Genomic DNA, 23,934 nt, shown 5'->3' on the forward strand with positions numbered 1-23,934 from the left:
GGCTGAGCACTTGGATTCAACAAAAATGATCCTTTCAGGATACTTTCAGTTTCATTTTGACATTTCATTGGGAATGCCTTTAGGGGAAAATGCTGCACTGCTCTGGAATCAGTGGTGGTAAAACATGGGTGTCTATTCTATACATATGCAACACACACACACACACACACACACACACACACACACACACACACACACCCCAACAAACGTGTTTAAATTACTCCTAAACATTTTGCCAAACATCAAACACTCTCCTATCACTTTTTCTAGTTAATTTCTGCATCTCTTAGGGCCCATTTAACCATATAATGCGCATGTTTAATCCATTGAGGTTCAATCATCCAGAATTAAAGGCATATAATAACATCAGTGAGTTAAAATGAATCGGGTTATATTTTCGTTTTAAATACCTATTTCTAAGTTTTTAATGAACAATTTCTAAACAGTATTCAGAAAACGAACCATATATTCTATGTTTTAATTTACCATTTATATATTTGACCAACAGTTTTCAGAACACCAAACCGTATTCTGAATACTGTTTGTCAAATACGAAATTAGAATTCAAATGACCGTAAAATACACGGACACACACACACACACACACACACACACACACGCGCACGCAGACAGACAGAGACGTGGCACATTTATAGTAGGATACTCCAGTAACTCCATCAAAATGGTACTTTCCATCACTGTGTGGGATTTAGAACATAGCAATGGAGAGTGTAAGTGAGCAGGGGTCTGTGTTGACATACAAAAGGTATGGTCCATTTGTTTGGCCTATGAAACAACAACTCTCTTTCCTTTCCTGACATTCTTCAGTGTACTGCAGAGTAAAGATACAAGCATGAAGCATGGCTTAAAAATAAACAAAGAACATAACGAGGACCATATTGTAATGTTGTTGGTGGGGAATGATTGTGTTGCATTTTTGTAGAGAAAGAAAAATGACACCAGTGTTGTGGAATACTTGTTTTATGCTGAAAATGTCTTTGTTTGACTATAGTCTTGTGTTGCCAGACTGTTGCCTCTCACAATTTTCAAATGCTTCCGTCATACAGTCTGCAAGGAAATGACAAACACCTTATTTGGATAATAGGGGCGGTGTAGTTCCAGACTCAATATAGCATTCGATTGTGGAATAGTTGTCTGGCTACGCAAGTCTATTGTTTGACATTTATGGAGGGTATCCTGTATGTACAACTATTTCAATTCATTAACCTTTCAGTTCAGGTTTCCTATGCTTTACTGTTCAATGCTCAGATCGGCTGCCTGCTCACCAAACATACAGTATGGTGATGTGACGTCCAGCTCATCTCCTGCATTGATTGTTACTCCCTGTCTCTCTGTCATGTTGTCAAAAAGTAATGTAAAAAACTGCGGAGATCCTCAGTGATCAAGCTTCAAATCGTTGGGTTTAATGGAAAATAATACAGTAAATGGTAAACATATACAGTGAGGGGAAAAGGGGGGATGGTGAGGGGGGGATTCAGATTTTACGGGGGCCAGTTTCGAATTGCAGCCGTCCGTAGGTGCCCTTTGAGAGCGGTTTTGAAGGAGTCAAGGGATTCACATGTCTTAATGACTGTTGGTAGGGCGTTCCACATTTTGGTGGCATAGGAGCGAAAATAATTTAGTCCCTTGTTTGTGCCGATTCTGGGTTGCACATGGTTTGTTGAACTCCCTCTGGTGTTATGGGTGTGGACTTCGTTGACATTAACGAAGTATTTAGACGGGTACATGGGTATCTTGGTGGTGTATCGAATCTTGTGGACCAGACGCCATTCCAGCCAATCAAAGTGGGCAGGGGTGAGGTAGGTTCGGGGAGTGAGGCCAAGTAGTATAGTATAGCAGTTTGTTTTGGGATGTCTGGAGCCTTGATTTAAGGTGTTGTGGTACCAAGAGGTGCATGCATAGTCGAATAAACCTTGTACGAGGGCGCTGCTGTTAGGGTCTTAAGGTTAAGGGTGTTTCTGTTGACCAGTGAGGAGATCCTGTATAGGAATCGTGTTCTTTGGTTGACTTTTTTGATTATTTGGTGGCCATTTTATCACCGGAAAGATTTGCCTCCAGGATGGAACCTAGGTAGGTAATTTCATCTTTACGTGTGATGATAATTCTTATATTGTCACCCACTCTAACACTCTAATCATGATACATGCTAATAAGTATGATATTACATTGATTTATTGTTATTATTTTATGTGATTAGTTTGTTATACTCGATTACTTCAGTTACTGCTGGTATAGACTGGTTCTATACCAGCTGGTTCTTCATCTCTTTTTCCTCCCTCTCTACTTTCTCTATTGTCTCTTGGATCCACTCCAAGTAATTCCCCACATTAACGTAATAGCCTTTAAACTGCTGGTCCTGACAGGCGCTGCCCCAGGACACGATGCCTCTGAGGCGATAGGGCCCTTGGCCATCCCTGTTCCCAGAGCCCAGCGGAGGCACAACGAATGGCCCACCGCTGTCTCCTCTGCAGCTGTCCCCCACCCCGCTCTCTCCAGCACAGAACATGTTCTCCTCTGTGAAGATCATTGATTTGTTGATTTTGTGCATGGGAACCGTCTTACACTCATCGAGGGAGTAAGCCTTAACGGGGGCATATTTTAAGATTTTGCTGAGCTTCCGTTCCTCCGTCCTGCCCCAACCCGACACGGTGCCCAGTTGGTTTTCCTGCACATGTCTGTCGCCCACTTCGGGCAGACAAACAGGAAGGAGGGTGGGCCCTAGCTCCACCCTAGAAGACAGCCTTAGCAGAGCAATGTCATTGTCGAAATTTAATTTGGGACGTGGATTAGCATATCCGGAATGGATGATGACATTTTTGACATCCATGACCACCACATCAGACTGGGATCCTGCCACATTGTCCGTATCAATCAGTCCACCGAACATTTTAATTTGCATGGCTTCGTACCCACTCACAACGTGAGCTGCAGTCACAGCCCACCCATCATTGATCAACGACGCTGCTCCTAGTTGTGGTTCTTGGATGTAGAGTTGCCATGGAATCTTCCCCAGCTCTGCTCGACTACCTCCCCAAATCCTGCCGGTGCTCGAGATATCTTCCTCTGGCTTCCCACACACTGAAACACACAGAAAGGACATGATAATATCATAGTATGATGGGGGGAAATCCGTCCAAAAGAATGAAGACTGATATCGAGTGATACTGAAATCATACCTTCAGTGCATCTTGGGAAATCTGTCTCCCCGCTAACTGATACCCATTCACTGCTGGCATTACAAAGGTACCTATCTGAAAGGGAGCACAAGGCATAGTGTTGACACACATAGATATGGAGTCTGTTCTGAGCTCCATGGTAACATATTATACTAATTTCATGGACCAAGGAAGAACTGATTCACATTTCATGCTGATTGGCCAAAAGCAGATGGTGCGGAGGGCGTGAACTATCAAAACTAGGTGCATATACTGCATAACATCTGAATGGACTAATACTATCACAACACTTCAAGGAAAGGTTTTTTCATGTAATTAATAATTAATTAATTTAACTGTGAGAGTGTAAAAATCAACCCATTTGTAAGAGTCAGAGTTCAATGAAGGAGTTAAACAGAAAGAATCTCACTGGGTCTCTATACTCACCATCTCCTTCCAGTGTGTAGTACTTTGAACCACACTCAAACTGAATCTCATCTCCATACAGAGTGCTGATGCTCCCACTGTCTGATCGCACCACCTGAAGGCTGACATCCTCAGCAACATCTGGCATCGCACAATTCACAGCTAGGAGTCCAGAAGAATGTTTACATTTTACAATCTTAGCCGACAGATGTCACGGCTCAGAAAACTTCGCTTTGTGAGAAACAAAAGACACTACAAAACACTACAAACCCATCTGACACTCATATATTATTTCTCCGATCTCCAAGTATCAATCACAACAGGGACAAATGCAAAGAAGAGGTTCTTGTTGTTTTCATAATTATGAAACTATAAGGTTGAATAATGGAATAGAACTACAAATATCAATCAGTAAAATCAATGATCAAACTCTGTCTGTCAAACTCACGGACACAGCGGTACACAGGGCTCCAGGCGCCTGTCCTCTGACACGTTGTCTTGAACTCAGTCAGGCTCAGTGTCTTGGCATCCGATTCCTTTTTACAAAGGAGAAGATGATGAGACACACTATAACCTAGCGTTTGTTTGTTTTTACGATATTTTTTGGGGGCTTTTCTGCCTTTATTCAGAATAATAAAGAGTTATCTAACCTGCGGCACATGATAATGGGCCTGCCCTGCTCCCCAAAATGTTGGGGACACTTCTTTTTTTTAGCAATGTAGCACTCAATCATTCAGTGAGATAGGAATGAGATATCTCATTAATGTCTCATGCAGTCTGAGAATGAATACGATATCTCATTCAGATAACATATGATATTGGCTTCTGACTAGTACCATCCATATTTACAGTATATTACAGGAAAACTAAATTATTAAACAAAACAAAAATGTAATCATGTCCACAGTTCATCACTTATATGATCTGTGATCATCTCACCGTGTCCAGAGTTCATCACTTATATGATCTGTGATCATCTCACCGTGTCCAGAGTTCGTCCAAGTTCGCAGGTCACTGTCACAGTGTCGCCGTGGCGATGTTCTGGTCGCTCGGGAGCCACAGTGGAGTGGGGGGTAACCAGACCTGGACACGTCTGCACTGTAGACAAACACACAGATGTACATGGATGGACTGTTTGTATCATAGCTGTAAATATACAGTAAGTAGTTGTATTGTATTGTATTGTCTACTTGGGAACGATGCAACTTTGGAACCTAATAATACCCGTTGTCATAGCAACGTAAACATTAACTATCCGTCTGTCCCTTTTGTGCCCATACTGTATATGGAGATCTCTGTTGTACAGTATGCAGTACCTGGTGTCATACCACCCATTTTAACTGACTGTCTGTGTCTCACATGGAGATCTCTGTATCTGTCTGTCTGTCTGCCTGTAAAGATTGCAAACTGACTGAAAAGTGGACTGGTTAAGTCCACTTTTGTGGTGGTTGCCATGGCAATCAATTGGCTGAAGCAGAGGCTGGAAATTGCACAGGTGAGGGGATTTAGGCTGATAGGCCCACTGGCCCACTTTTGTGGTGGTTCTGGAGAACCGTGGGTCCAACCGACTCGAGTTGATACCGGGCACTGCACTCCCTGAGGGGGTGTGGAAGGCATGTGTCGAATTTGCAGTCGGTGGGGCAAACGGTTCTCGAGTTATGTGCATCACAACCGTACACACACACACACACACACACACACACACACACACACACACACACACACACGCATGCACGCAGAGACGTGGCATTTATAGTAGTATTGTATTGTATTGTTGATGACATGTATTAATGTGTTAATATTCTATGATCTGTTGATTAATTGAATGCATGATACACAATGAAAACAAGTCCCCGAGACTTAGCCCAAGTGTATTACTGGACTATATGCTATTCCGTCCAATTACATTTTTGACTATAAGTGATCAATCAATGAAAAAGCTCACAGTCCAGTAACTATAGAGCATAGCAGTGGGCATGGTTTTATGGGCCCACTGAAAAATCTGCCATTCATTTTTCCCATAGAGTTTTACAAAAGTATTTATATCAATTATTCTAAGCCTAGAATCAAACCATCCAGGATCCTGGTGAATCACGACCATAAAACATTGGATTATGTGAAAACAAATGTTTGAATAGTTAATTATATTAAACTAAGCCCTTTAAAATATATATTAAATTAAAATAAACTACCAAGCCCACTTTATAATGAATTAAAATCAGAATCACATAAAAAATATATAGTATCTAATCTGATTAACTAACTATAATAACCTTGGTGACTGCTGATATTTAATTTGAAATGCACAGGACCCAGAGCAACACAGAGAAACACACATACAGTAGCACTTGATCCCTGCAGTGTTTTACCTCTGCGCTTGTAGTGGATAGAGAAGTGTTTTACCTCTGGTCTTGTAGTGGATAGAGAAGTGTTTTACCTCTGGTCTTGTAGTGGATAGAGAAGTGTTTTACCTCTGCTCTTGTAGTGGATAGAGAAGTGTTTTACCTCTGGTCTTGTAGTGGATAGAGAAGTGTTTTACCTCTGCTCTTGTAGTGGATAGAGAAGTGTTTTACCTCTGCTCTTGTAGTGGATAGAGAAGTGTTTTACCTCTGGTCTTGTAGTGGATAGAGAAGTGTTTTACCTCTGGTCTTGTAGTGGATAGAGAAGTGTTTTACCTCTGCTCTTGTAGTGGATAGAGAAGTGTTTTACCTCTGGTCTTGTAGTGGATAGAGAAGTGTTTTACCTCTGCTCTTGTAGTGGATAGAGAAGTGTTTTACCTCTGGTCTTGTAGTGGATAGAGAAGTGTTTTACCTCTGCTCTTGTAGTGGATAGAGAAGTGTTTTACCTCTGGTCTTGTAGTGGATAGAGAAGTGTTTTACCTCTGCTCTTGTAGTGGATAGAGAAGTGTTTTACCTCTGGTCTTGTAGTGGATAGAGAAGTGTTTTACCTCTGCTCTTGTAGTGGATAGAGAAGTGTTTTACCTCTGGTCTTGTAGTGGATAGAGAAGTGTTTTACCTCTGCTCTTGTAGTGGATAGAGAAGTGTTTTACCTCTGGTCTTGTAGTGGATAGAGAAGTGTTTTACCTCTGCTCTTGTAGTGGATAGAGAAGTGTTTTACCTCTGGTCTTGTAGTGGATAGAGAAGTGTTTTACCTCTGGTCTTGTAGTGGATAGAGAAGTGTTTTACCTCTGGTCTTGTAGTGGATAGAGAAGTGTTTTACCTCTGCTCTTGTAGTGGATAGAGAAGTGTTTTACCTCTGCTCTTGTAGTGGATAGAGAAGTGTTTTACCTCTGGTCTTGTGGTGGATAGAGAAGTGTTTTACCTCTGGTCTTGTAGTGGATAGAGAAGCCGGTGTTGGAGCCGTAGGCGTCGGTGTTAAAGAGGATGCGGATGTGACTTGACTGGGTGAGTAAGGGAGATGGCGGGAGGGCCTGGCCACAGAACGGTCCCAGAGTCCCGGAGGAAGTTTCAACCTGGAAAAAAAAACACAACAGAACTAATAGTGCAAAGCCAACTAATCTAATTGTAGTCTAGGACCTAGGCTGGTTGATGATGGCAGATACTTCTTAAATTTGGGTCCGGGGACCCCCAGGTGTCCTTGAGGGGGTTCCTGGGGGACCCCAGCTAAAGTAGTTAATCAACACCTATTTAACCACTTATGTATATATCGGCTATTTGAAAATAGTCGATCTACAAGCTCACAATGCTCACACACTCAACGCGTTGTGAGTTTATAGATTATTTTTCAAAACAAATGTGGATGAATCTGGAAAAACCTGGAATATTTCTGAAACATTTCAACCACACACATCATGTATAGGGGTCCCTGGCACAAGCACCTTTCAGATGGGGATCCGAGGCCAAAGGGGGGGGGGGGCATTCTGAAAACGGGAGGGTCCTGCATAAGACAAACATAAAAGGTCCATAGACTTGGCTGCCACATGACGTCATGTCTGAAAGCCAGGTGTTGGAGGGACAAAAAGCTTTAACATAAAGGGTGCAAGGGTGCGATACTGCAGTCTGCTGCCTACCGTCACTGAATCGATACACTGTCCGTCGACGGGGCTCTGCTCAACGTCGAAGCCCCCGGTGAAGTGCAGCTCCAGTTGGAGGTGGTCCTCCACCGACAGGGTGTAGGAGCAGCGGGCGTTCTCTGCGTACGGAGCAGGGTGGGAGGGGCTGGAGAGCACGCCCTTCATGGACCCTGAGCGCTCCTCCGTGCAGCTCACTGAGGTGGGTGGAGCCAGAGAGCCAGTCAGTTCTGCTGGGTCGGTGTGTGTGTGTGTGTGTGTGTGTGTGTGTGTGTGTGTGTGTGTGTGTGTGTGTGTGTGTGTGTGTGTGTGTGTGTGTGTGTGTGTGTGTGTGTGCTGCACACACACACACAACTATTGAGACCATTATTTTCTTTACTACCATCATCATTATTGTTATTATCATTATCTTAAAAGGTAAGTGATATATTTTTGTTAGAATAAGTGTTAAATAGCTCTATATTCTGATTGTACTAAAATAGAAAATGCATTTTCAGGTCGGCAACGGCATACCACTTTAACAACACGAAGACATGAGCAGACAACATTGGAACTGGGGCTTGGGCCGTGGCTCAGTGGTCCAGGCACCTTGGCTGGTAGTCCAGTCTGGCAGTGTGCCGCGGGTTCGACTCCCGATCACGACGGCCTTCATTGCATGTCAGCCCACCCCCCCCCCCCCCATCTCTCTCCCCATTTCCTATCGGCCTATACTGTCTATCCCTCTATAAAAAAATATAAAATAAAGTCGAAAGCCACAAACAAATGTCGAACCGGGACTCCTGATTGGCTGAAATTGGCAACCCGACTGAAAATGAATGTTTATTAAAGAACTGGAGAGACAGAGAGACGCCTGTTACTGATCAAACAGCTCTAAAGCAAGCCAATGTTTACTATTAGGAAATAGTGCTTTAAGCTTTCAACACAAAATATCACTTACTTTAATGATTCAATGATTATCACCACATGATAACGTTCTATCATGTGGTGATACGTTCTATGTTTAACATTGTTTATCCTCTTTTCCCCTGTGACTTCTTCTCGTTCCTCAATATACTATTCTCACTTCCTCTTTCTAATGTGTTCCCTAGCTTCCTCTTCTCTTTGGTTTAGCTACCAGTCTGTGGTGGCCGAAGTGGCCCACGAGGGGCCACTAGGGCCCACAAGGGCCACAAGGGGCCACAAGGGGCCACGAGGGGGGCCATGAGGGGCCCACGCAACCCAATACTGTCTAACATTAATTGGGAACATTCTCAAAGGGACCTGTGGATTCTCAAAGGGACCTGTGGACTCCTTCAGGTTTACAGGTAGCAGCAATAGCGTTGTAATGTTATCTGCATGTTGGCTGAATTCCAAAATATAGCCACAAAGTGGCAATTCTGGACATTAAACCAACATCGCCTGTTTAAAATTAGAAGTGGAAAGCAACGAAGGGTCCAGATCTAGACCTTTGGCAGTTTCTGACAGCTGTATTAAAGATGCATGATTTATCATGATCAGACCTAGTTTATGGATCAGACAGACAATTCTTTCATTTAATGCCAATGTTTTGTTTTTGTTGTTTTTTTCTGGCCACATATATAATTTAGGAGATGTTTTGTTCCATTTTGCTCCATTTTGTGAAGCACATTTGTATACTTATAACTGAAGTATAAAGATAACTATTTCCACATACCAGTTGAAGCCAATTACCGGTAACTTACCAGTATAAAATAACAAAACCAACACTGCCATCATGCAGGCAGGCATCCCAAAATGACTGTACCTCTACAGGTTTGTTTGTCTGTGTCCAGCTGGTAACCATGGCGACAGGAGCAGCGGTAGCCTCCGATGAAGTTTTGGCAGAAGTGGGAACATCCGTGGACTGGGTCATCCTCGCATTCATCAAAGTCTCAGGACGCATGGAACACACAATCACATTTTCAACTTTGGTGTGTGTGTGTGTGTGTGTGTGTGTGTGTGTGTGTGTGTGTGTGTGTGTGTGTGCGTGTGTGTGTGTGTGTGTGTGTGTGCAGTGCACAACACGAAAAGTACACAATAGAGGGTATGCGCATGCATAAAGTGAGTGACTTTAACGTTGTTTAACATTGTTTAATACAATTAGATAGGACTTTTCTGTTTGGATGTATGGGCTGTCAAGGCCAGAAAGTAGTTTTTTTCCAAATCAGTAGTTCCCGCATAATATAACTTCCAGGTATGATGATGATGTCACGTGCATACCCTCTATAGCAGGGGTCCGGGGATCATGGAATCAAATTTGTACACTCTCAGAGTTAAATTAACATTAATTTTACAATATAAATTGGGGGGGGGGGGGGGTCCCCAAAAATGCCATTAAATGGGGGTCCGTAGACTAATGATTGTCAAATGGGTTGAGAATCACTGCTGGAGCCGTAAAAATCTTCTCTTATTGGGGGTCTCTGGCATATCTTTTCAAATGGGGGTCCTCAGGCTAATGAGTGTCAATTTGGGGGTCCTTGACATGAAACAGTTTGGGAACCACTGCTCTACAGAATGTGGTTAATATAATGTAAGGAGAGCTGAGGGAAAACATATATTATGTTCAACACAACATATGTCAACATATGAATACAGATGTGATCTTAAGTCCAATCCTATAGACGAATTCACAGAGGGGTGCCCTGGGCGCGGCCATTACTGAGGGGTAATCCATGGAGCAGGTGCAGGTGCCAGGTGTAGGTAATCAGTGCTGCTGCGCTTAATGGTACACCTCAGTAATGGCCGCACCCAGGAAAACCTCTGTGAATTTGTCTATACGTGAGCTCTCCTCTTCTCACCTCGCACCGTGTAGAAGCCTCTGAAGCCAGTGTGTCTCCTGACGTTGGAGAAATCGGAGTGGAACGACAGAGAGAGGCAACCTCCAGTGTGGGAGAGGAGGCGAGGGTTAACGGAGGACTGCCGCAGCTCCTCAAATGTCTGTTGGCCACACACCGTGGAAATGGGAACGCCATCTAACATGATCTGGGAAATGTAGGCGGAGAGTACAACAAATCAAGTCTTGACTTTGATGTCATGACAGGTGATGAGCATTCAGTGAAAATAACAGCTTGTAGATCAGCTATTTTTGGCATACAGATTTGGTGGTAGAGGGAAAAGGAGGGGCAGTCCACTAAGTATATGGGTTTGAGTTGAATGCCCTGATCACTCCATTTTGTAAGTTGTGAAGTGGTCCTTTAACTTAGGTGCTACAATTTACAAAACTAATTACGCATATGTCTTGGCTCATGTATATACAGTATGTACGGTATGTACATGTACAAATAATTTGTCTTCTGCATTTAACCAATCCTCCACCATTAGGAGCAGAACACCCTGCCTGTGTACATTAATATTAGACCACTTTTGAAACATTAAAACCTGTGAGTTGCTGTGATAAAAAGAAAACCCAGTTCAGTTACTATAGTTACTTCCACTCTACTGACCCGCAGAGCATCGTTCTCACAGTCATGGCTGTCCTCCAGGTCCAGGTGTGTGAGGGTGAGGGACAGTACATGACCCGGTGGAGCACACCTGGGGCCGCTCGTTGAATAGAGAAGCACAATTATCTCCTTGTCTCTTTACATTGAGTATATGTGTACACAATGTTTCGTCATCCAATATGCGACCACCTGTCAGCTCACTCTTACAAACGAAATAAATAGCTAACTGTGACTCATAATAGGCAATTTCTGTATCAATCCTTAGCACAAATATAGTGCTACTCTCAGTGCTGTCTCTATATGTAATATTAATGAGTGTATACCTGCTCCAGTTGAAACTGGCATGGGGTGGATAACCACGCGGATAGCCAGGTGATTGCACCCATCCAGAGAGTATGGAGAACACATACTGGGGAAACAGGACGACCGAGAAAAGACTGCAAGAGAGAGAGAGAAATGAGAAAGAACGTTACATCATAAGAATGAATCACAAGTCTTTCATTTTATATTTTGCTCTCCAGCATCTGAAATTGTAATGTGTTTAATATACAACTTAAATATGACAAAAGGGGACTCACCTTGATCTCAACATGATCTGATCAAATCTCACTTGGCAAATCAACTAAATCTCTCCTTCCCCTTTTCATATTATTATCACTTTCTGTCTCTCGCTCCCCCATCCTCTCCCTCTCCCTCTCTCTCTCTCATTTTGCAACCTGAAGCATTTTTATAGAAATGTATTTGAATGTGTGTGTTTCCATGTGTGTTTGGAACATATATAGTAGTGAGGCTGGGGTAGGAGGAGGATGAACAGACAATGGCTTGGGAGAGTGAAACGTTGAGAGCCCCTGAATCTCTCTCCACACTTTTCAGATAAACACTAAACTCCCGTGAGGATAAAGGTTCGGTAAAGACAAAGGATGGAGAGAGTGAGAGAGAGGGAGAGAGGAAGTGCCCCATTGTGTTTAGCTGTCGTGCTTTGGATATTTTCTAACATGATCGAGTGCCAAAAAAGTAACTGTAAAGAAATGTGCAAGGTACAAATGAGAACAAACGTCACCCAAGAGACGGGGCCGGAAGGAAACAGAGAGAGAGGGGGGGGGGGGGGGGGGGGGAGAGAGAGAGAGAGAGAGAGAGAGAGAAAGTAAGAGAGAGACATACATAAATACAGACAGCTTTTTAAATAGTTTATGCACGCTTCTAACTTAAGGTTTCCCTTGGTACTAATACACTTAAGTAATTATCCATGTCATTCACAGGGCATGGTGTGACCTCTGTGATTAAGTGGGCCGTGTAATCCTGTTCTGTACAATTACATACAGTATGTCATACTGTTACAGTATGTGTTTGTGTTAGTGTCACCTTCTGGGTGAAATAGTCTCCTCTCTGAGGAGACAAAATGTGTTTATTCAATAAATAAACTATCTATCTGAATGCAGTTGAGTTGAATTGAGAGGTGGGAGACTAGAGAGAGATAGAAGGAAAGTGAGAGGGAAAGAGAGACAGAAACTGAGAGATAGGCAGGGAGGGAGGGAGGGAGGGAGGGAGGGGAAGAGAAAGCGAGAGAGCGAGAGGGGAAGACATATTGAGAGAGGGAGGAAAGGAGGGGGGAGAGCGAGAGAACACGGCAGATGAGGTACCGTACGTACATCACCAGGTTTTCCATTGTGTGGGAGCAGAGAAGACAAGAGGTGAGGTGGAGCGCATTTCTCCTCAGAGCAGAACAGAGTGGACACAAGCAGCTGCTGCTAACGACTGCTGGAAGAGGAAACAAGCGAGACACAAAAACAGAGAAGACGAAGAGAGGAAACAAAACACAGTTACAGCCGTTGATCAATCAGCAGGACAAGTTTCACATCTGGTACAGCTCATGCAGTGGTTAGTACACAGAGACCACCATCATCTTCTTAATCCTTTAAAGATTTCACACACAAGGTTAGGAGATGCAATGCGGAGATGGACTATACGCCTCCAAAGATGGGAAGAGATGCTGTGAGCAGTGTTCCGCAGGTTAGTACAGTATATCATGGTACAGTTGGAGGCTACTCTTAAACTCATCACTGCAAACTGCGGTACAGCAGGTTACCGAGTACACCTACTTTTGTCTGTATTTCTCAGACCAACAAACAGATTAAGCTGAAAAGCAGAGTTGATCAAATGGAAGAAAAATGAATATATTCTACATTAATATAACTTCCCTCGTGAAGTCATTTAGGCAAACTGATCTCTCATTCAACCTCTCTCTGTGACCCCAATGTCAGGAAAGTATGTGAAAGAACAGTGTGAAGGATCTCACAACACCGTCTGTGATGAATGTCAGTCTGGTGTTTCATACACGTCAACAGAGAATCATTTGAAACAATGTCTACGGTGTTCTGCCTGCAAAGCCAGTAAGTCACATGCATTGTCACATTACTTTCCTTATATGAGCGCACGTCACACACACAATGCTCACACACACACAATGCTCAAGCGCACGCACACACGCGCGCACACACACGCACTCACAAACACACACACACACACACACACACACACACACACACACGCACTCACAAACACACACACGCACGCTCACGCACTCAATTCCTTCCTATGGTATTGTTTCTGTGTTCATGATCCCACCCTAGGCTGGCAATGTTTCAGTATTGTCGACTATATTAAGTAAAAACTCAAACACAGAGTTTCAGTGTAATCAGTATAATTTGGTAAAGTACAACGACGTGTCTTTTTCCACTATACTTACAGACCATTGATTGATTGACTGACTGATTGATTGATTGAATATTGTATTAGACAGAAAGTATAGTCAAACAAAAATGATTACACCAAAAAAGTCCTTGCGGTCTTGTTTCCATTTCCATTTCAATATCATCACAAATATAAAAACACAATAGCCTATGTACAGAGTAGAAAATAAAAGGGGGGTGTAAAGAAAGGGTGGGGAGAAGTGACGAGTTTTCAGGGCTGTTTTAAAGGAAGCCAGTGAACAACACTTTTTAAGGGATGGGGTCAGGGCATTCCACACTTGGGTGGCATTGCTGTAGAAGGAGAATTTGCCCATTGTTTGTTCTATAGGTGGGTGTTACCAAATCGTTCCCTAACCTTCCTCCAGTATTGTGGCGACGTGACGGGTGTCGCTCATGTTTTATTGTCTTGTGTGTGCGGTGCCGCTTACTGTATCTCTCCCTCAGGGGACCAGAGGACAGAAGTGCAATGCACGGCAAACAAGGACACGGTGTGTGGCTGTGAGTCTGACTTCTACTGCACTAACGACATTTGTGACAGCTGCCAATCCGTCACCAGGTGCCCTAAGGGACATGGGGTCATGTCTGTTGGTACGTTCATATACAGCAGTATGTTTAGTGTTATATATCGTCTCTGTCGGGTGGAAACCTCATATGTCCAGAACATGCGCCGCTTCATGTGCCGCGCTTCGACTCAAGCTTGCAGATCTGCTACTTTTGATACCTTGTGACGATGTAGGTAGAAAACTAAAAGTTAAAATCGAGATAAGAGGTTTCTGCCCGACAGGTTTCTCAAGCTGAAGTAATGGTCTACTGATGAGTTCATGTGGCCAGTCTATGACATCACTCGTACTATGATGTCAGTTCTGTGATGTCAGCCATGCCCATATTTGGGCAAAGTCTCAGCCCAATCTGACCGCCCTTGACTTTCAGTATTCAAACTTAAATTAAGTAAAAACAAGTGTAAAGGGATTTTGAGACGGGGAGCAATGCACGCCTAGTAATTCATTTTCAATGGGGGTCCGTGGCCTAAATGCTAATCAACCTGTGGGTTCTTGAGATCAAAAGGGTTGGGAAACAAACAAGTGGTCTTCTGTAAATAAATGGCCTGTTGCCTGTTTCCTTCTGGCAGCCACTCGGACAAATGACACAGCCTGTGCTCCCTGTCTAGAAGGGACCTTCAGCAACGTGACAGATTCTTCCACACTTTGTCAAAGACACACCACGTGAGTATACAGTACGTTTCAACTTTTACTAACACCACTTGAACCCTAGCATCGCTATTCTCATTTAGTGGAAAGAGCAGATTTACTGGCTCACAGCGCATTGTTTCGCAACACGCTGTGGGCTTGTAGATCTGCTATTTTCGGCAAAGAGATTTAGTGTAGAGGGAAATAATAGCGGACCGTGGGCAGCTGGGTTTAAGTGGTTAACTCTGAAGAGCTTAATTTGTTCCTAAATGAATTTCCTAATTTGTTCCTATGAATTTATACAAAATTATTGGAATCATAATTTGTCCTTTTGCAGACCAAATTTGTGTTGAACAAATTTCCCCCAAAATGGATACAGTACATACCTATTTCACATACTGTAGTTTATGATCCCAAGCTACCTTATAATAACTATTACATAATTGATTGATTGATTGAAAAGTTTTATTCACCGTATGTAGAATTGTATTGGGTACATTTCAACGGAAGTACAGGTCAATACAAAAACTGCTACGAGGATGAAACCAGAAAAAGCACTATAAGACTCGTTTACATCAGGGTCCTCCATTTTCAATTCATCAGAACATTTAAGACATTAAATACATTAGAGTATTAGTATTGCTCCCCGAGCAACACTAACCTTAAAAACAATTATACTGAACACAGATTACATTTTCCTTTTCAGGTGTGCCGCCATAGGCAAGGAAGTGGAAACTCCTGGAACCCAGAGAACGGATACCGTGTGTGGGTCCGTCATAGTTCGTAAGTGCCAATATTTAAGACTATCTCGGCAAGTGTTTCTCTGTTGGTGATTATGGAGCCAACTGCTGTCTTAAGACATTATCTGATCAAAAAATTTCAGTAGAGGAATAATGTGTAATTTCTGACAGTCACGTTCAGTCAGTCAGTCAAGTTATTCTTATTTGAAATGAAATGCAACCAAGGATACAAATCCTGCAGCATGTCTTGGTATGCAATATCTTGGTTCATTGATTAAGTTTGACATAGACCTTTATTGACTTTTTCAAGTTAAAAGTTAATGACAACTTTGACAACCAATTTTCCTGACAATATGCTTGCATACAGTACATTTACGTTTATTACGTCTTGTTCATGTAAGACATACAAGAAAACGTTATTGTCATTGTACAGGAGCTCTCCATGGAGCACTACAGAACACTACACTAAAAGTATCAAAAGCAGAAAAACCACAAGCTCAAACCACAAAGCGACACGTTTGAGCTTGTAGATCTGCTGCTTTTGAATTTGAATCCTGAAAAGTAAGTTTTGGACAAAATGAGGTTTCCTCCCGATAAAGACGAAATAGCAAATAGCTAATAGCAAAGCTAGCTGATATTAGTCCTACAGGCTCAATAGAAACTTGCTCAGGTGTGGGGAAATATAAGAGTTTCAGAAATTCAAAATGCAACTCATTGTGGAAAAATGTAATTCTTTCACTCTTTCTCTCTCTCTCTCTCTCTCTCTCTCTCCCTTAGAGTGCTCATGGATGTTGCCTGCAGGCCTGTGGTCAGGACTAGTATTGACCTGCCTCATTATTCTTCTTGCCGTCATATGTTGGCGCTCGAAACGCAGATCACTCAGAGCAGGTATTGTGTTTACAGTAATTTACAGTAATTTCTACAGTAATGTAGACTGGATGTCTTTGTGGCTCTTGTGAGTTGCACGTGGTTTACTTTCTTGCACAGTAAATATCAAAAGGCCGCCATAGAAGGTGTGTGAATATTTATAGGTCTCAGGCATCCCCGTGCGCTGATGGTATACTATGCGTTTGAGGGTGTTAAAATCAGAAATCAGTGCTTTGAAGTCACAGAAATTGAGGGTAAGGGACTTCCCACCATGTTCTTCACAGCAACGCAATACATGTTATGTAGAGTGGAAATTACAGGCTTTGTTTTTGCCCTAATTATTTCAACTAAATGGGGTGTGCAGTTCACGCACAGTGTGGTTACAGCCAGGTACAGGATACTGATAAGTAAAGTGCTGGATGTGATGTGTGTAATATCCGCTTAAATTATCTTATCTATACCGTGTCTACAGCACTTCCTTGTTTCTGAGAACGTTGCTTCAACCAGCATGAAACACAATTACTGTCAATAACTTCTTACATTCAGAAATGTACTGATCAGTCCACAAGAAATTGCTTAAAACGTCCACAGTACCACACAATGCAATGTGCGGGTCATCACTGCTGAAACAGTGTTATGTCCTGTATTCAGAATGATCTGTTAAATAAAATAAGACACAAACTTCTACCAAACAATATCATGTTACGCTGCTCAAATATCTTCTATTAAAAAAATCGAACTTTCATCATTTAACAAACATAGAAAGATATCTTGTTCCATGCAATGTTATGCAGCTCAAAAACAATCGTACAGTACGTGACACGACAGACTGCTTCATTAGCTGATTGTGAGAAACTGAGAGGATAAACCACATCCTTTTTGTCTGGCAGTCTGACAAACTTCTGTATTCTTGCACAACGTAACGCAGTGACAGAAGCTAGCTGCCACCTCATACATAATGTTGAAAAGATACGTCTGCTTGACGACATTTGCAGTAGAATGGCCTAGATTTTTGCGACTGGAATTTACATTTTGGCAAAGAGAACGTCATGGTTCAGTGGCAGTCACCTTTGTTCTGAAAATTGCTTATCATATGTACGTCTGCACTAGACTGGCACGCACACGCACGCACGCACGCACGCACACACGCGCACACACACACACACACACACACACACACACACACACACACACACACACACACACACACACACACACACACACACACACACACACACACACACACAGCTGAGAGGGAGACAGTGTAGGAGAGGCAGACAGTAGGACAGCTGATATGGAGACAGTGTAGGAGAGACAGACAGTTCAGGGGAGACAGACAGACAGTACAGCTGAGAGGGAGACAGGCAGACAGTACAGCTGAGAGGGAGACAGTTCAGGAGAGAGAGACAGTAAGACAGACAGTATGAGGTTCATTCGGGGACATGGGAAAGATAATTCCTTGCTGCTGACAGTGACGGTTTATGAGTTGAATGAATGAGGCGATCATTACCCTTTGGCTAGCCAAATCAAAACCTTCATACAATATTCCAAACCCCGACCGAAATTATGACGTCAGAAAAGCCAAGACTGTACCTTTGATACAGCTCAGCCGATCAGAATAAATTGGAACAAAGCTCAGCCTGCACAGTACATTTTATAGAGAAAACACTAAAATGGAGAAAATACAAAAATCACATATACAGTACGTATAATTTTACAGTAGATTACTAGACTCTACTCTACAATTATTAATTGGAGTGGTAGGCTGTCCACTTTGTGTACAATATCCTGTTTTTCACCCAGTCTGCATGGTGTCTTTTGTGTCCGACAGACATCCCCAGTGTCCCAGTGCAGCCGGTGCCTGTAGCTCATGTCTACCCAGTGGAACTGGCCCTACCTGCCACGGAATGGATCGGCCTCTGTCAAGATAGCTGTGACGGGAAGTCCTGTGAGCCGCCGCTCTATGACTCAGGTAATAATACCACTAACAGAGAGACAAGCAGTATCTGTACGTCATGTAGGAAACAATGCAGCAAGTGAATTGACTTAAGTAAAAGCTTTCGAATGCGATCGATCTCATCCTTCTACGATAGTTGTACAACAATCAATACATGATTGTCCTTCTTGACTTTGACCTTTCATACCAAATTGCACCCTACAGTATGTCAGATATTGAGTGAGAGAGCAAATAAATTAAGTTTCATGGCCTTGATGATTTGACGATGATGCAGTGTATAAAACAGTGGTTTCCAAATTGACACTAATTAGCCTGCGGACCCCCATTTGAAAATATATGACATAAGAGAAGATTTTTATGGCTCTAGCAGTGACTTTCAACCCATTTAATTTCAAGGACCCCCAGTTTGCCATGAATTAGTCTACGGACCCCTACGGTCATTTCAATTTCCGGACCCCACTTTGGGAACCACTGGTATAAAGAATGCGGAGGGGCCCCCATACCTATGGCACACCCAGAGATGTGTAGAGAGAGTGCCGCCAAAGAGGGGGCAGAATACAGCGCGGTCGCGTGACCCATGCAGTGCTCGAGAGTGCAACAAGCTGGAGTTTTAAATTCATTGTAAAATGTGATTAAAGTGTGACTTGCCCAAATGTGATGACCTCATCACATTTTGTGAAGACGGCTATGGCCATTTTTACCCCAAGGAGTGTTTTTTTTTTGCCTTATATTGCATGGTTTTCAATGGTACCCCAACGCTCAACCACTGCATTTACCACGATCCAAAATGTATATAATAATGCATTTTGAATATGTTATTTGGATGACCCTAAGGATCATAAAAAAATCCTTGAATGATTACTATTGCAATTTATTTTGGGTCAAATCTTAGATTGACTGGCCTATGAGAGTATGAGTGCCATTCTACAGTCCAGGCAGGCTCACTAACCACTCAGCTACCCCTATCCTCTAGCACCACCCACAGGCTAAATGTCAACTTTGCACACAAAACAACCCTATACTGATTCACCCCCGTTTTACTATACACATCTTTCTTTCTCATTACTACTCGCAAATCACAATTATGTTTTTGCACATTACAGTAGTATATTGTTTGTCTCGATACATTTAATACGCAGGATCTTAATGGAAACACGCCCAGAGGGCTTATTTGGCTTATCCTGAAAGGAAACAAGACCGCAAGGTGATCCCATTGGACGTGTGTTTGACTGTACCCTGTACTGATTACATTTCTGTTTGACTGTACCCTGTACTGATTAGATTTCTGTTTCACAGTACCCTGTACTGATAACATTTCTGCCCATAAAGTATTCAATCAATCAATCAAAACCTTTTATAGAATTATTTTTCAGTATTCAATCAATCAATCAAAATAGTACAGCCTCTAGCATCTTCCAGTGGGGCTTTAACACTTGTGTCTATATGGTGAATACAAGCTTTCACACTATTCCGTTTGTATCGTAATTCATCATGTCACTCACAATGTACTTTGTGATTATGTAGTAACATTAATGTGTAAATGGTCATGATAAATAGGGTTAGAGTGTAGCCATTTAGATAAAGCTCTTGCAGACTGCAATGAGGATTGAATCTTGGGGCCATTCAATTAATTATGAGCCACCGACACCGAAGATCCTGAAAGTAGGAGGCCCGAAGCACTGATTTCATTATTGATTTTCTGCTCCTCCAACAGGTGAAACCGTGGTCAACCCCTGCAGGCTAGACGTCGAGAATGGCCTCGTCAAAACGCCGCTGATAACGTCAGAGCTTTACGTCCCATCCATTGACATCAATAGAAATGACAGAAATTTATACACGAGCAACTCCCTCTGGATGCCTTCAGAGCCACAGGAGGATGAGTGGGGTGGAACATAATGGACCGCTTCATTTGTTTTTATTTATATACTTTGTACACATGGAGGCAGCATACAGGTATGTGGCTGGCCACAGCCATTTCTGCACAGAAATGCCTCAGAAGTAGAAATGCATTTTACAGATGTACATCATAATGATGCATACTTCAAATACTAACTCACTCAGCTTTGATGAACAATGTTATCACCTCTAGACTCCTACGAAACAAAATGTTGTAGTGTATTTACTTTTAGTGATATATGTATGTATATTCACTCACTATTTTACCTCAGTTGAAGTCCTTGACTCCTTTGTAAAGCAGGAAGCTGTATCATTCATGTGCAGTAAGGGAAGTGCTTTGTGTCTGGACTGACAACATGTAGACATGACCTCATTTATCTCTGAAGGCAAGCAACTTTTCTACAAAGTGCCACAATGGCAAACCCCTCTAAAAGGAGTCACTCTTGAAGGATCTATTCACCGAAATGTCAAGCAATAAAGTTTGAGATTTTGCAGGACAATGTGTGGGAGGGCCACTCACCTCGTGCAAGATTTGCGTTGATTTTCCCAGCATCCACTCATGGAATACTAAAAAGCAATCTAAAAGATAATTTCCTAATAGATCTTCAGAGAATTACAGTATTTGATTCATCATCTACTCATTCTGTATTTGTCATGGTCCCACGTTTGTGGCTTTGATGTTAACGTTTGATCCTTTATCGATCATGTCATGAACCAGTGCTGTATATGTGTAAGACTCAACAGTGTCTGTAAAAAATACAATTGTTGAAATGTAATATAATAATTTAATAAACATAAGTGCCATCTGCTTTCAAAGTTTGCTGAGAATAAGTAAAGTAATTTTCCTACCACATTTTAGCCTATTTCAACCAATCGCTTGGTCAGATGAACTACCTCTAGTAATATAAATATTTCGTTCCACTTTTTTTCTCCTTTTTGGGGGCGACTCCTCTGTGAACCACCAGAGGGTGCTCCCGTACCACTAGTGGTCCAAGTACTAGTGGGATGAGAACCTAAACCACTCAGAAAACATTATGTTATACTTTAGCTATTGAAAAATAAAATACAACTTTTAATCTTTGAATATATTCTTTCAGAGCGAACGATTTTACCTCATCTGGGGAGGGTCTAGGGACAGACATGGGTTGGTAGGTGCTCTGAGTCGACCAATGGGGACAGACATGGGTTGGTAGGTGCTCTGAGTCGACCAATGGGGACAGACATGGGTTGGTAGGTGCTCTGAGTCGACCAATGGGGACAGACGTTGGTTGAGCCTCAGGGCTTTGAGACGCTTCTAATTCATGCCAGTCCACTTCCTCACACAAATAGTCCGGTTTCCGGGTGTCGACTCTGTGCTTATTTCGGCATATGCCCAAATATGGAGGAATGGTGTCATAGTACTGACACAATATGACGTAATCATGCAATGTCATCACAACCATATAATTGTTCTTTATAAATAATCCGATGAAGGAGTTAGAGACTTGCAACAAGGAAACCTGAGCTGCCTTCATCCTAACAAGTTCATCTGTAAACTAGTTGTCAACACTCATTGACGGTGGAGCTGCTGTGTGAAATGTTTCACTGGACGATACATCTGGAAGGAGAACATAGGAAAAACCAGGCTGCTGTGGTGGTCGGACACGAGATCTACTGCTTTCGAGGAGACGCAAACCAGAGGAGACAAGATCACATTGAAGTACACGTCTTCAACACAGCGTCTTTATGCTGGAGGATTCTGTGGAGGAAGTTGACCCCAGTGAACCCTGTAACAGGAGAACGTCACCTTGAGGTTCCCTTAAGGCGTGAGGGCCACACAGCTGTGCTGATTGGAGACACTGTCTACCTCTGGGGAGGTGCATGGACTAACCCAGGTTATAATTACCACAATGTCCTTTATGCCTTTGATGTCGACGCCCACACATGGTTCAAACCACAAGTTTCTGGGACCGTTCCAGAGGGGAGGAGCTACCACTCAGCCTGTGTCTTGGTGAAGGTCATGTTTATCCATGGAGGATACAATTGTCACTCTAATGACATCTACAAGCTGGACACCACCACAATGGTCTGGTCTTTAATCAACACCAGAGGAACTGCACCTCCTGATTCATACTTTCATACTAATAAATCTGCCACCATCATCGGGACAAAGATGTTTTTATCGGGCTACCAGTATGGGGGCCTTGGGGGGTCAGTAGACACACCATCAGAGTGTTTGACACAGAGACCAACCACTGGTTGATCACACCTTCTGTTGATCACAGAAGCGTCCTTCTGCTTCCAGAAGGACGCTATGGTCATTCAGCCTTTACCTACAATGGAGAGCTGTACATATTTGGTGAATTAAACGGCAACCCGGCCGTCAATGATATGTGGAGATTCAATCCAGAAACCTTCTCCTGTAAGAAGGTTGAGCCCAAGGGGAAACGCCCACATGGGATGACGAATGTGTGCTGTTGCATGCTGGGAGATCGTATCATCATCTTTGGAGCAGACAACAGACCAGGTGACCTGTATGTCTTAGAGTTCAGTCCTAGCCTCAAGACATTATGCAAGCTGTCAGTTATTCAGTACGGTCTGGATCAGTCTGAACTCACACACAACATCAGGTGGGAACTGGCAGCCATGACACTACACTTTAGAAACAAGACCAAATAAACAACTACACTTTAGAAACAAGACCAAATAATCAACTGCACTTTAGAAATAAGCCCAAATAAACAAACTACACTTTAGAAACAAGCCCAAATAAACACTACACTTTAGAAACGAGACCAAACTGCCAGCCAATTACAATTTCAAGTCACACCTTAGATCATGTGTAAGTGTACATAGACTACAATGGGACAGTCAAAATAATAAATAAGGCACTTGTATTAGCTGTAGCCACATCTACCAGAGAGCCACGGACGTTTTCTCTGTCGGCCAGCTTCCGGTTTTTAGACAGCTGGAGGATGGAAATTAAGCTCCAACCCTGCGGCTGACTGCCGTGGCGGCCAGCATTTCCAGGAATCTGGCCGTCGTGGCAACCTGCCGCGGGGGTGGAGCTTAATTTCCATCCACCAGCTGTCTAAAAAAATGGAAAAGAAGCTGGCCGACAGAGAAAACGTCCGTGGCTCTCTGGTAGATGTGGCTATCTACAGCTACTCAGTGAAAACAGCAAATCTACAAGCTCAAATGCATTTCGAAGCACAATTTTGCTATTTTTTGTACTTATTTGTGAAGACAAAAAACAACGTTAGTTTTCACATTTAATGACCAACTATGGATGCCAGGTTGAAAAGTGATTCAAATACACACTACACTGGTGCTTCTCAATAAATTAGAATATCGTGGAAAAGTTACTTTTCTTCCGCAATATAATTAAAAAAGTGAAACTTTCATATATTCTAGATTAATTGCGCATAAAGTGAAATATTTAAAACCTTTTTTTGGTTTAAATCTTGATGATTCTGGCATATATCTCAT

At 42.6% G+C, this 23,934-nt stretch overlaps 2 protein-coding genes across 3 annotated transcripts; one reads left to right on the top strand and one right to left on the bottom strand.

Annotated features, from left to right (window-relative positions):
• Positions 1–992: 992 nt before the first annotated feature.
• Positions 993–11,757, bottom strand: c1s.2 (complement component 1, s subcomponent .2). The gene is made up of 12 exons (XM_080767794.1): positions 11,648–11,757; positions 11,393–11,506; positions 11,073–11,160; positions 10,428–10,611; positions 9,395–9,520; positions 7,633–7,829; positions 6,924–7,074; positions 4,585–4,700; positions 4,051–4,138; positions 3,624–3,764; positions 3,198–3,272; positions 993–3,099 (listed from the first exon to the last, which is right to left on the bottom strand). Exons 1-12 carry the CDS (start codon positions 11,659–11,661, stop codon positions 2,264–2,266), a joined length of 2,130 nt encoding a protein of 709 aa, XP_080623920.1. The 5' UTR covers positions 11,662–11,757; the 3' UTR covers positions 993–2,263.
• Positions 11,758–12,698: 941 nt separating this feature from the next.
• On the top strand, positions 12,699–21,274 carry LOC308319288 (tumor necrosis factor receptor superfamily member 5). 2 transcript variants are annotated; one of them, XM_080769274.1, is made up of 8 exons: positions 12,699–12,947; positions 13,331–13,459; positions 14,264–14,407; positions 14,949–15,042; positions 15,713–15,789; positions 16,524–16,634; positions 18,445–18,585; positions 20,285–21,274. In XM_080769274.1, the coding sequence occupies exons 1-8, from the start codon at positions 12,701–12,703 to the stop codon at positions 20,464–20,466; spliced, it is 1,125 nt and encodes a 374-aa protein (XP_080625400.1). In that variant the 5' UTR covers positions 12,699–12,700; the 3' UTR covers positions 20,467–21,274. The 2 variants fall into 2 exon arrangements, with proteins under 2 accessions (XP_080625400.1, XP_080625401.1); XM_080769275.1 differs by having other exon boundaries at positions 12,811–13,079.
• The last annotated feature ends 2,660 nt before the right edge of the window (positions 21,275–23,934 follow it).

This window comes from Protomyctophum bolini, assembly GCF_963924005.1.
Source record: "Protomyctophum bolini genome assembly, chromosome: 7".
NCBI lineage: Eukaryota > Metazoa > Chordata > Actinopteri > Myctophiformes > Myctophidae > Protomyctophum > Protomyctophum bolini.

What these genes read in the sequence shown, in the direction of transcription:
- c1s.2 (XM_080767794.1), bottom strand. An exon ending in GTGAGAACGATGCTCTGCGG is followed by an intron (nt 10,612 to 11,072) that starts GTCAGTAGAGTG and finishes TACATTTCCCAG; the next exon opens with ATCATGTTAGATGGCGTTCC. An exon ending in AGGCTTCTACACGGTGCGAG is followed by an intron (nt 9,521 to 10,427) that starts GTGAGAAGAGGA and finishes ATGCGTCCTGAG; the next exon opens with ACTTTGATGAATGCGAGGAT.
- LOC308319288 (XM_080769274.1), top strand. Translation starts at nt 12,701, where the DNA reads ATGAGGTACCGTACGTACATCACCAGGTTTTCCATTGTGTGGGAGCAG. An exon ending in ACATGGGGTCATGTCTGTTG is followed by an intron (nt 14,408 to 14,948) that starts GTACGTTCATAT and finishes TCCTTCTGGCAG; the next exon opens with CCACTCGGACAAATGACACA. An exon ending in ACGCAGATCACTCAGAGCAG is followed by an intron (nt 16,635 to 18,444) that starts GTATTGTGTTTA and finishes TGTGTCCGACAG; the next exon opens with ACATCCCCAGTGTCCCAGTG.